Source organism: Leuciscus leuciscus (assembly GCF_965113295.1).
Source record: "Leuciscus leuciscus genome assembly, chromosome: 7".
NCBI classification, from domain to species: domain Eukaryota; kingdom Metazoa; phylum Chordata; class Actinopteri; order Cypriniformes; family Leuciscidae; genus Leuciscus; species Leuciscus leuciscus.
In genome coordinates, this window is record NC_138731.1 from 9,735,657 (window position 1) to 9,749,131 (window position 13,475).

Genomic DNA, 13,475 nt, shown 5'->3' on the forward strand with positions numbered 1-13,475 from the left:
GAAAGACATTGGCTGGGTTAAATATCCTAATGATAAAAATAAATCAAAATTATCAACTGCCGGTCAGTGAAATATACACTATGCTGAAAATCTTGCACATGTGGAAAAACATGGCATATATATACGGATATATATATATATATATATATATATATGGTAACACTTTACAATAAGGTTCATTAGTTAACATTATAGTTAATATATTAACTAACATGAACTAACCATTTGTTACTGTATTTGTTCATCTTTGTTAACGTATTGAAATCCAGCTGTTCATTGTTAGTCCATGTTAGTTCACAGTGCATTAACTAATGTTAACAAGATTTTAATAAGTATTAGTAAATGTTGAAATTATCATTAACAAAGATTAATAAATGCTGTATAGGTGTAGTTCATTATTAGTTCATGCTAACTAATGTAGTTAACTAATGTTCTTAACTAATGAACCTTATTGTGAAGTGTTACATATATAGTCTCTATATATGGTATATGGTAACACTTTACAATAAGGTTCATTATTGTAGAAAAATTTACAAAAAATGTTTTCCATATATATATATATATATATATATATATATATATGGAAGACATTTTTTGTCAATTTTTCTTTCGTGTTGCAATTTAAAAACAATTGTCATAACACTGTTATGAACACTATATAATGAATACTTATTATATATGGCTGTGTTTGTGTGTGCAAACTCATAGCTAGTAACTATTAGTCTTCATTATTTTCAGACAACTCTAGCATGATGCTGCGCCCCAAATGGAGGCCATAATGTAATGTGATGATGTATGGAGACCCGCTCACATTAGGCTTTTCACTCATTTTCATGGTCTTTTTTTCTCACGTTAAAAAGAGTCATTGGTGAAAGGGCATTGCTTTACAACTAAACATCACAAAATTGCTGTTTCAGCAATCTTACAGCAAATCCAGCAGACGTGTCTGACCTTTTGTGACGACTTTTAGGATGAGCACGCCAAAAATACTCTTTCCTGGTAGAACCAACTATACACCAGTCAAGCTTTGCTATTTAATCATTAATACGGACTGCACTGTTCCTGAGCTAGTAACACTAGACTCCTGTTATATCCAACTCAGGGCACATGGGGATAAAGAAGGACTTGGCAATGACAGTTCCTGAGTTATTTCTATAGAATGTTTTACTTCACACCAAACTTCAATTTTATCTTCTCATCTTTTTTTTTTCTTTTCTTTTTGAAAGAAGATCAGGTTTGCCATTTTTTTAACACACAATTCATTCTGTCAAAATCTTTTAAACTATTCATCTGATATCTGGAATGCAGAAATGCATTGAATACAGAATTCATGTCTGAACTGACACACAGAGATCTTCATATTCTGCACTTCATGTGTTCAAATTGTTCTTTACAAGAACAGTTGGGTTGGAAAACCATTTTTATCATTAGTTTATGACTTCAACGTAAAGAATAATAATAATAAGCACACAGTGATTCACTTTTTATAAAAGTTGAATAATTTGAGTCGGCAATAACAACAAACTCCTGAGTTTAAAATGATCTAATCACATGTCAAATACATACCAGTGTGGGAATTATAACTCTTTGGTTACAATAATTTGCTCATCTAACAGCAGTTAGCTAAGAAGTGGACTGTGATTGAGTGAAATAGCCTGCTTTATAAGCTCTCTGCTCACTGTAAACATACATTTATTCAAAATCAAAGCTCCATCAAAATATATACGTTTTTTAAAAAATGCATAGTTTTATTTTCACATTTCTTAATATTTCATAAATAATGAAAATTAAAATTGATTAACTTATTTTCATGAGTTCAAGCAACGTAAAACACATTGTCATAACTTATTGATCTTATTTTTTACAGTGTGCAAATCAATAAGGGCATTCAGACAGTAAAATCCACACCATGAGATTCGGATGAACTGGTGGTTTGATTTAGTTAGGCACTTTTATCGTGACAGCGAGAGCAGTGTGATAGAGCAGGCCTTCCTTCTCTCTCTCTTCTTCTGCTTCATGGACCTGTTCTGGAACCAGACGAGCCTCTCTCAGCTGCACAGAGAGAGATATCGCAGTTCTTCTTGTGGAACTGAGACTCCTTCTCCAGTTCAGTGAGTTGTGTGGTGAAATTAGTGCGGACAGCAGTGTTGGTCGACCAGTTTGCAAGTCTGTAAAAAGACAATGTAATACGGACATAATTTATAATATAGGTTGGCTATATGCTACATTTTAAAACGGAAAACCTCATCCATACATCCCATATTTTTTTCCAATTGAACGTGTTAACCAAGTCTCCTGCTTGCTCCCATCTCCAAGACCGCGACTGAGAGGAACTTTGGGAACCGCCACACTGCGCGTTATATAGGCTAGGCTAACATGCATACGTTGTTTTATCGCTTTGCCTTAACTAACATATTTCTCCAGAGTTATTGTCGCAATGCTCGTTGAAAAGGGGTTTCCGTGCAGCATATAGCCTAAACTACATCTTTAAGCTAGTTCGGTGAGCCAACTCACTAGCATTTCTATCATAACGCACTTGAAAAGAACCTTGTCCGAGGTTAATCGGGTGTTGACATGATGATCCAGAATGCTTCTCGTCAATCTACCTCGGGTGCCTCCGGGGTAAGACGGGCCGCAGTCTTCCTCTGATCCTGGCAGTGCTTGGCTGTGAAAGTCATAAAGTTCCCACCTGGGTAACAGTTGAAGAACGAGGTCATTATGTCTCTTAAAGCGCCACTTTAAACGGTGAATGATAGCTGGCGTCGCTTGTCTTCATTACTTACTGTACTTTCTGGCTCTACATGTAAATATTGCCTACAACAACGAGGGGAGGGGCTTCCCCGTCCTCTGACCAATCGAGAGCGACCCATGTGTCGAGCATAGTGCTCAGTGTATATCGTTGGACTATTATGGATTTATATACCCCTTTATTCCCACCCCCAACATCTTTGCAAGAAATGATTTGCTTTGCTGGCAAACTGAAATTATTTTGCAGGTTTGTCAGGGGCCTCAGAATCAAAGTCACAGGCCATATCATTAAGTTAAAATGCATGAATTAATATACCACAAATATAATGTTTGCTATTTTTGTCGTGCATTTCAATATTGTGTGCTTTTGTACGACAATCATAAAAAGTAAAAATAATAAATAAAATAAATGCTTCTCTCATCATTATATCGTGTGATGAATTGAGTGCTTGGTTCTGCGGTTTTTGTCTCTTTTGAGCTGAAGATAGACGCAGCGCATCTGGCTTCTCCCCTCGGAAGACTCGGAACTGCTGTCGAGGAAAATTGTGCACAATCAGTGATTGATGAGCTCAAGCTACCGAATACCCATGACAACTGCAGCACTCAAACTGCGACTTGCACTCTTTTTCTGTAACGTGTTATCGAGCGCCTATTTTAAACCGATACAGAGTGAAATAAAGCGTAATTGGACACATTTGTTTAGAAATAGAGGTGGGATCAGGATCAGTTCATTGGTGGCTTCTTTCAAAGCCCATAACTAATAAAATGAGCCACCGCGCGGTTCAGCTTTCTCAGAACTTGCATGTGAAATTCTAGAGGAAATTAAGGCAAAGCGTGGTTTTCTGAATCCACAAGACAAGCACGGGATTAAATCCCAAATTTAACATATAAAACCGCAAATGATGGCTGGTGGTTTAGACCTCGATAGACAATGAACTCCACTGACTGCTAGTCAAATTGAATAGGCCTGTTTGTGGGTGTGTTTGTCATTGAGATATATGACAAAGCATTAGCTAAAATAAGAAGCATCTGGAGCTCTTTGATCTGACTTCCAGTTGATGGTCCAAATGAGCTGAAAATGATCTTGTCCAAATTTCTCTGTAAACAGCATAATATATGGCAAAACTATTTATAGGCAATCTATTTATTTCATTTATATTTCTCAAGTTGTATGTTATCCCTAAATGCAGAAGAGGAAATGTAAGGACTCACTTTTTTTATTATAACTTTATTTATTTATTTATTATGTCCGAACATGTACCTATTTATTCCATGCACCTATTTATTAAAATTCTGCCTATTCACTATTAAAAATAAAGGTTCTTTATTGGCATCAATGGAACCATGAAGAACCTTTAACATCCATGGAATCTTTCCATTGCAAAGTTCTTTATAGTGGAAAACGATTTTTTTTATAGACTGTTCAAATCTTCTTCAAATTAAGAAGAAATTACTCTAAGGACTGATCACTGAAAGGTTATTTGTGGAACCAAAAATGGTTATTCTATGGATTCACTGAGAAAAAACCCTTTTGCAACCTTTATGTTAAAGAGTGAAAGTAAATGTACAGTCTAAAAATAAAAAAATAAAAAAAAACTAGCAATGCAATAAAAATGTAAAATCCTCAGATACCTGTATAAGTAGGCAAAATAGAAATAGAAATACATATAATATATTTTTTTTAAATTCGGATAAAAATTATGATCATCAAAGAAAAGACTTGCTTGCTGATGTCAGAAGGTATAATTTCACTTTGCGCAACCAACAATTCATTGTAAAAGTGGAAGAAATTGCTTACATTAGGATGAACAAACCTGCATATAGCCACAGGAAACTAATCTAATGTCACATTGTATAATAAGAGACCTTTATTTTCCATTCCACACATTTTCCTCCTGTGCACCATTGGAAAACTTTGAATCTGTGTTCAGGATACATTTTGGTTCGTTCCCATGCAATGTTTTTTTTTTTGTTTTTTTTTTGTTTTTTTTTTGTCGTGAGGATATTTTATTTAGAATCGATATATATATATATATATATATATATATATATATATATATATATATATATATATATATATATATATATATATATATATGTCCTTACCCTCAGTGGTTGAGCCCTTTGCAGCTCAATCTTTCTTTCCAGCTTTGAGTTGTCTCTCATCCATACCAATACCATTGACGCCAGAGTGTGTTGTCACAGTCTCTCTCTCTCTCTCTCTCTCTCTCTCTCTCTCTCTCTCTCTCTCTCTCTCAGGACAAAGTTTGGCCTCTTGCAGTTTGAAATGTGTTTCCACAGTTGAGAAAGCAAAAAGCTTTGTTCATAAGGAGCTGGAATCAGTAGCGAGACTGAAAGCGACGAGTTTTTGATTAATGAGCTTTGAAATGCCTCGCTAGGGGAAGCCGGGAAAGAGCCTGTTCTGTTAGAGACGGCTTGCCAGTGCTTACAAAGGCAGTGCCGCTTTAGGCTATTCATTACCACATTATAAGGTGCATTTTAAAATACCTAGACCTATATGTATTAATGCATGCGCAGTGGTTTAGGTTAATGTTATATCAAACTGTTTATAAGACAAAACACTTGCTCTGTATCAGAAATGCCATTAAGATCCCAATCTATTAAAAAACACGATTAGCAATACTTTAATCTTAAAAAATTGCTACAACAATAGTGCTCAAGAAAAAAAAAGGCCTATATTTTGAATCTACATTTGCACATCGCACCAGTTTAGCAAAGGATGGCATCATATTTACATTTGTATTTAATAAGTAACCAGTGGGGAATTTATCTGTGAAATCTCCCAATTTCCCAAATCAGAAAAAAAAAAAGAAAAGAAAAAAAAACAGTTAATCTGTTTCAAATTATAATGGTGATGCACTTTTCATAATATTACCAAATTTTAAATAATTGCAATGCTTGGTAAGGTTTGCTATTGTGTTTTGTGGACAGCCGTGACACGGGTGCGCGCACATTCACGCGCATCTGGATGGGGGTGAGAGAGAGAGAGAGAGAGAGAGAGAGAGAGAGAGAGAGAGAGAGAGAGAGAGAGAGAGAGAGAGAGAGAGAGAGAGAGAGAGAGAGAGAGAGAGAGAGAAGGTGCCTCCTTTGTTTACTATCCTTATGTTTCCAAAATGGCGCCTCCGCCTTGTAAGTTGGGCGATATCCAAGTTTCAAATCTTGACTTTTCATATCCACACAATAATACGAAGATTTTAATTTCAATTTATCCTAAATCCTAAATATGAAAATGCAGAGAGCTGAATATACTGATGTAGCATTTGTAATTGCATTTGTTTAGCTTAAGCACTTTATTTACAAAATGTTTAACACAATAAAATATAACATTTCCATATCGCTACCATTTCATAATTTTATGCATGGACAGTGCAACTTACAAAATAACATTTATAATGGACGTGAGGGTGTGTCGTTACGTGCTGGTGTTAGTTAACCATGGCAATAATGAAAGATTGCCAAATTCCCAATGTAGCCTATAATAACAATAATTACAATTTCGAGATTCTTGTTAATTCTTCAGTTTCACAATATTTTATTACTGAATGAAGAAAGAAATACACCAGTCCCACATTGTATCACCTTGTTTTGCACCAGTTCAACGGCTTCTGCTCAAAATAAATTCTACAACTGTTATATAAATAATATACATGAGAAGATAAATAATGTGCATTACAAACGACAAATAATAAATATAATACTCAGTCAATATAAACGCTGGAGGGAAATAATAAATAACGGTATTTGTAATGGGGAAAACAGGAAGAACCCGGGAGAAGAACAAAGACGCAATGGTTCTTTTCCTCTACAAATCCCATCTCTATAAAGACGGATGCTTATACTGTCAAATCTACAGAACTTACCTTCAAGTAACACGTTATGGAAATTGCCCTCATTTTGCCAATACGGTTCTTCCAAGAACCAAACAACAAACAACCGCGTGTATCGTCAACAGTCAAGAGAAATGGACCACAGCTATTTTAAAAAATAATTACAATCATAGCAGTAATAGTCATATCAATAATAATAATAATAATAATAATAATACAGGATAATACGGTATGTTTCTCTCAGAGTGTATTTTTATAAATTATTTTAACTAGTGAGGTAATAAAAGAGCGACTTTGCGCTTGGGATCCTTACAGATGCGTGAGTTTGGGCGCATCGGGCAGCCTTCCCTGAGACGCGTGGTGAGAGCTGAGGTCTGTGTATGTGGGGTGCGGGTCACACGGTCCGTGGTGGTGGTTACCCGGAATCTGAGCGGCACAGCTGTAGTCCACACTAGCGGATGAGGGATGGGGAAGATGACCGAGGTTGAACATGGGGCCCGAAGCTGGCATTGAGTCAACGAAGTTTCCCCCGACGTACACAGGGCTACTTTGTAAATTCGCATTGGCAAAGCTGCCGTTGCCCTGCATGCTGTGGTGCTCGTACTCTGTTCCCGGGTACCTTTTCTGTTGCGGTAAGCAGCCGCCCAATGGCGCCGTGTAGGCTGCCAACCCGTACATGTTCTGTTGCGGTTTGGCGAATGACGGCGGAGATGGCGCGTCGTAGCTTAGGCTGTTTGGAAGCTGACCAGAATATCCAATGTGATTCGAGCCACTTAACGGCGGGCTTCTGTCCGGAGAGTGTCCTAAGGGAGAATGCATTATGCCTTTAGATTTCTGATCTTTTTTGTACTTCATCCGCCTGTTTTGAAACCAGATCTTAATTTGGCGCTCGGTGAGATTGAGCAGATTGGCCATCTCCACTCTTCTGGGACGGCACAGGTAGCGATTGAAATGAAACTCCTTCTCCAGTTCAACTAGTTGGGCGCTGGTGTAGGCAGTGCGCACTCGCTTCGAGGCAGGACCAGGTGGACTCTTGTCATCGCAGGGTTCTCCTGAACACAGAGAGCAGAAATGTGCAATGGATTAATTGTGTTACACACTTAAAGCCCAGAGAAAGACAAACAAAAAGAACTAGGTCATAATGATAGTAGCTGTCTGCAAGTGTAGTTCTGGGTAGATTTCGGGTTGGCCACACACATACCTGTGGTTGGGCAGTTGGTGCCTTTCTGCTTTGCGTTTTGGCGGGACTCTTTCATCCATGGGAAAATCTGCTTGGTGATGACTGGGGTGGCAGTGCTGGAACCAGTGGAGCTGGGAGATTTCTTTTTTTGTGTAGAGTTGGTGTTTGGACTGGGTGAGCTGGCTGCTAAAGGAGCGGCCTGCTGTTGCTCGCTGATACTCTCTGGCTGGCTGTTGCCCTGGCTGGCACTTGGTCGCATACAACTTCCATTGATGTCTCCATTTTTATGTGCTGGTGGCCGGACTGATGTGGTTTGAATGGGGCAGATTGGATTTTGATAGTCATTCTCTATGCTGGGAGATGAGAAGCCTTGGTGTGTAGAACCATATGAATAGGAGTCAGATTTAGGGTACGAATATCCTCCGAAAAGTCCAGCATTGTCATAATATGTGGCTTTCTGCATTGTGAAGGTTCAAACTAAGAGAGCCTGCGAACTCCTGTCCAGTTGCATGGACTTGTCAATCACGTGATTGGAGCTTCCCACAGATTTTCTGTCCTTTGACCTGCTGAGAAAGAAAATGAATCAATTTTAGCAAAAGATTTTGCGGTTTTAACTTGAAACAATCGTTGATGTGAGATTCCAAACACTTAAAAACATCCATATTTGCATTTACAGATTTACATTCCCTTTCAAGTCTAAACATCATGTAGGCAAACTAGACCCTGCACTGCAAATGGAAACAGCCCGTAGCATTTTCACTTTTTAAATACATTTCTCCAAACTCTGCAATTTCTGGCGTCAGATGTCAAGCAATATTCCCTATTCCTCCTGACTTTGTAGATTTCATAAATGTGATAGTTTTTTCTTAATGCACTTAATGCAAAAGGTGGCAAGCCAAAGTTATGAGGGGATGTATTATATGTGGCTTCCTTAGCTGGACTATTAAACTTAAGATTATAGTTTCTTATTGTCATCTTGTGAAAGTGCCTTAAGTCAAATCTTGTTGCTCTACAGAAAAATGGTCTCCGGCCTCTTTGCAAATCAGGTTGGAAAAAGGCCACATTGTACATAGTTTTGCACCATTATTTTTATTTATTTTTTTATTATTTTTTTTGTTGAATGTTTTAGAATGTTTAAAACATGAACAAATCACCATTCACCACATCTAAACAGTAATAGATCTCATGTTGTGATCAGCCATTTTTCGCATGGCTCTCTCTCTCTCTCTCTCTCTCTCTCTCTCTCTCTCTCTCTCTTTCTCTCTCTCTCTTTTTTTTTTTCTTGACAAGCCAAACCCCTTCATCTTTTCACTTTTAGAACTCTAGGCAAGAATGACACAGGACGGTTAAAGTTTAACTTATGCTAAAAGTTCCCCATTGAGTGAAACGAGACGGCAGCAGAAGGAGAATCAGCATTTCTCTTCAAACAATATCCCATTCTTCCCCGACTCGTTGCTCACTACTAGACATTTTGGGGGGTCGTTCAATAGAATAGAACATAAAACATTCTATATTAAATCTATTCGTATATTTTAAAGAAATATCTACTCGTAACATAACGGGGAGAAATGAGACGTTGTTTGTCCTGGAATTGTACATCTTTAAAGTAGTTTGAAACCACTTATAGTTTGACCGGTTCACTTTAATAAAGTTAATCGATTGATTTTTGCTAAGTTTGATATAACTGGTCTGTTCCTCGCTCTTGTTTGTGAACATTATACGAAAATACAATATTTGTAAAGAAAACGCATAAAAATCCGAGATATAGATTGTAAGAACGCAAATAACGAAACATCTAGTCTATTTTATATCGTAACTGATACATGCTAACAATGTATAATGTTTAGTTTATTATATTCGTTTATTGTAAAGCTTTTGGAACACTCTGTAATACCGATTTAAAATTTAAATTTTAATTGCTACTTAATCTGTATCATTATAACATGGTAGCTTCGATGTTAGGCTTGTTTCCCACCAATTGTAAAATCAAGAATGCGAATGTAGCAAATGTTGGTAGCAAAGTTTCTTTCTTTCTTTCTTTCTTTCTTTCTTTCTTTCTTTCTTTCTTTCTTTCTTTCTTTCTTCTTTCTTTCTTTCTTTCTTTCTTTCTTTCTTTCTTTCTTTCTTTCTTTCTTTCTTTCTTTCAAGATAGGTTTTCGACCAAGTGACTGTAGCTCGTGCTCAATACAGTAGTTATTAGACGGCCTGAAGCTCCGCACGATACATATCAATGCACCTGTCATTGTAGAGCCCGACTAAATTTATGAGTGGTCATGCTAGAGCCGTAAATGCCTCACAGAGGGGCGAGAAGAAAAGCACTCCTCAAGAATTGGGACCATCAGAGGGGTAAAACTCTAAGCGTAGGAGGATGGCTGGGGGCAAGAATGTCCCGCTACAAGCAGAGCCCACAGCCCGCCAGTATAAATCCAGCTACTGCACTAATTCACACACTCTTGTCTTCATCCTTCTTTAACTACTTGCAATGGAACACACTTTTGACCAATTGCGCGGATAGCCGTGGATTTTAGTAAAGGATACTCTAAATTAAGAAGACAGTGCAGTTCGGATGGGAATATTTGTTTTGGTTTTTGCATGCATGCTTTTTTGTTTTGTTCATTAGATTTTTTTTTTTCTTCTTCTTCTATATCAACGAGATAGCATTGCTATTGCATGTTATACTTTGCTCTAGATGTAAGTGTAAACTTGAAATTGCATGGGACAAACCAAGTAAATAATTGTTAAGTTATATTGTTAATTTGATGTTTACGCTCAGAGCGACACGGGAATTTTAATTTAACTCGTATTCTTTTTTCTGGCCCATAAGTTTTTATGGGCTGTGTTGCAAGCTAGTAAATATAGAGTCACAAGACAGTGCACGGCAGGTTAATATATATACTATTGTTTCATTTCAGTGCAAACTTAAATATATAGACATCTCTTACCGCAGTCTGTGGTTTCCTCTCCCCTCCTTCTCCTCAAGCAATCTTCATAATTTATACGGCGACCTAAAGAATAAAAAATATTTGAATTGTTGTTCTTTCCCCCCCCCCCCCCCCTTCCAGCTCCCAGTTTAATAAATAAGGGCTGTTTTATATGCGTTATACTGCTGAGTATGTTACGTTTGCAAAATGACATCTATGGTTGAGTCTTTCATTCTGAATGTGAATTCACGGCCATCAGCGATGATACCACAAATGTATAACATTTTTACATGATGTCCCATTTATTTAATGAACTAATTTATTTCCCCCCCAGAAGATTAGACTGGTTTTGAGAGAGTCAAAGATGTAGCTGCATGAGAGAGAGAGAAGAAGAAGAAGAAGAAGAAGAAAAAAACCCGACATAAGCGATTTTACACAAAGAGATGCTGGCCAAAATATTTAGCACTCATAAGCCTTTTGGGTGACCTTTGGCTTCCTCTCCAATAACTCACTGATTAATGAACAACGGACGGAAGGGACTCAAGTCACAATGCAATCCACACCACACAACTTTTTCACCGGTGATTTTAAAACCAAGCGCGAGCCTGAAGACGAGATTTTAATCCTCATCCTACCAGACAGACGACCTGTTCTGTTTCACTCTGAAAATCCTTTCGAAAACATGAGACGAGGACAACACCTTTCAACTAGCCTGTGGGATTAATAATACTAGGCTATTACTATTATTCTTATTTGGCGATGGACCGCAACGTTGGCAAATGTAACTAAAACGAGAGAATGCATGCAGCCTGTATTTTAAACTGGTGTGTCACGTTCAAAGTCTTAATAGGATAAATGTAGCGAACAAGTCAGCCGAACAAGGTCTGCCTTTATCAGGCGAGCGTGTTTTCGCCCACGCACTCCCACGGTAAGTTTGGTACTCATAATAGAACAATAGGCGGTAAAGAATAATGGACTCTGGAAGTCGGTCTGTAAATATATACATGTATATATCTGCTACTAATTTGCATGCATCTCTTTGGTAGAAAAGTGTTTTATATGGCAACAATTTTAGGCCATGGTGAATTCTGTAATGGAAGTATAGTGTGCATTAATGCCAGCTTAGTGGGGGGAAAAATCCCGAATCATCTCACAAATCAAGTAGAATAGAAAACATATACGTTTGTGATTGAGCCTCAACGTATTGGTAAGATATTGCAAAATGAAGAAGAATGCAAGAATGTTTTGTGAAATTTGTGAAATGCATATGAAACAAAACCTATTTATAAATAGGCTAATCAAAAGCGCTTGTCTGAAAATCTGTTATTCATTTGTAATCACCATTCCGTAAATATAGCAATTTTTAAAAAAAGAATCAACTTTACATCTTAATTCATTATTTCATATTAAATGAATTTTTGCTCTTATATTGCAAAGCGAAATATGGTTTCCATTCAAAATGCATGTAATGTTAGAGTGTTTGAATCCAAATATTTTGGTATAAATTACAATCTAAATCAGAGAGACTGAACCCAAAGAATACCCTAACCCACATATGTCATGTCTAAAATCGCATTGACTATAACACAAATTAAAGTGATTAACGATCTCACAATGTATGACACAGATGTTTTATGTACATGGCTAACTCAGCTACCAGAATATGTAAAATGAAATAGCAACTCTAAAACTGTATGACTGAAATGACCTTACATGTAAAACCTCAAAAAAATAGACAAGGTTGCGTAAAGCTGAAAAACTAGTCTTGCAGTTTTACCTCTATGTCTTCAAATCGTACTTGCTTAGTTGGTAGGCGATGACATTAATAAAGATCAGCTGCTTTGAATGGAATAAATCATATTTTTACGCCGGCCTAATGTAAACCCACGCTTAAAGGTTACGTTTTGCCGTGCAATTGCTTACCTGTAATGTCAATTTATTATATAGCCGTGCTTCTTAGTCTCAATATCTCTCAGTACAGCTGCTCGGATATATCCTTCACCCTTTGTCTATAGACAGTACTGTCTTAAAACTGATCTCGCGCTTTTCCAGTCATTTCCATATACCAATGCAGACAGTATTCCCGAAAGAATGGGAGCCACTCACTCAGCTACCAATAAAAAGCCAAGAAGGTCTTCTTATTCCAAAACGAAATATTACTAGCAATCAACTTCCCATTGGAAATAAAAAATAAAATAAAAAAAATTGAAGGTTTTACAGAGGCAGGCTCACCGAACGAGTCGACATTACTATATTTCGGAAAACTTATCATGACAAATAAAGGCGCTGCCTTAAAATACAAGCATATTTGTTCACGTGATCCGGATCGCAGATTGTCCTGATTGAGACTGCTACTCCAACCAGCTTCACCTCACAAATACATTTAAAAAGCAAGAGCACTAACATTCCCTCCAGCCGCACATCATTGTACAGTGATTTTGCACAAGATCTCAGCCACTGTATCGGAGTGTGTCATTATAAGGCAAATGCTATTGCTGTTTATTATAGCCTTGCAACCCAGGCATAATAAAAATAATAATAAAAACAAACGTTCAAATGAAGCACAAAACATTAGTTTTATCGTTACGTTGTCTTTATTTGAAAGACAAATCATTGGATAATCCGCGCAATCATTATATATATATTTTTTCACTCCACCGTGTCTTATTAAATATCTTAATTTTTCTTTATTTCTTTATTATTATTGTTATTATTATTTAACGCAGTGTTATGGGCCTGTGGATCGGACAATCTTTGAAAGCAGCAACATTATGATTT

At 37.0% G+C, this 13,475-nt stretch overlaps 1 protein-coding gene and 1 long non-coding RNA gene across 8 annotated transcripts in view; both read right to left on the reverse strand.

Moving 5' to 3' along the window:
- Window positions 1-1,528: 1,528 nt before the first annotated feature.
- Window positions 1,529-3,069, reverse strand: LOC309503792. Its single transcript, XR_014207863.1, has 2 exons — window positions 2,537-3,069; window positions 1,529-2,168 (listed from the first exon to the last, which is right to left on the reverse strand). It is a non-coding gene; the product is annotated as an uncharacterized lncRNA (long non-coding RNA).
- A 1,849-nt stretch (window positions 3,070-4,918) lies between these two features.
- The window catches only part of hoxd3a (homeobox D3a), a 22,041-nt gene continuing 13,484 nt past the window's right edge, over window positions 4,919-13,475 (reverse strand). For 3 of the 7 annotated variants that reach the window (XM_082175715.1, XM_082175713.1, XM_082175714.1), the window contains exons 2-4: window positions 10,719-10,781; window positions 7,798-8,342; window positions 4,919-7,648 (exon numbers count right to left, since the gene is read on the reverse strand). In XM_082175715.1, coding sequence (XP_082031841.1) covers window positions 6,906-7,648; window positions 7,798-8,239 — 1,185 coding nt within the window. In that variant the 5' untranslated portion in view covers window positions 8,240-8,342; window positions 10,719-10,781 and the 3' untranslated portion in view covers window positions 4,919-6,905. Of the gene's footprint in view, window positions 7,649-7,797; window positions 8,343-10,718; window positions 10,782-12,620 lie in introns of all 7 variants that reach the window. The other 4 variants (XM_082175717.1, XM_082175718.1, XM_082175716.1 and 1 more) reach the window with 3 other exon arrangements.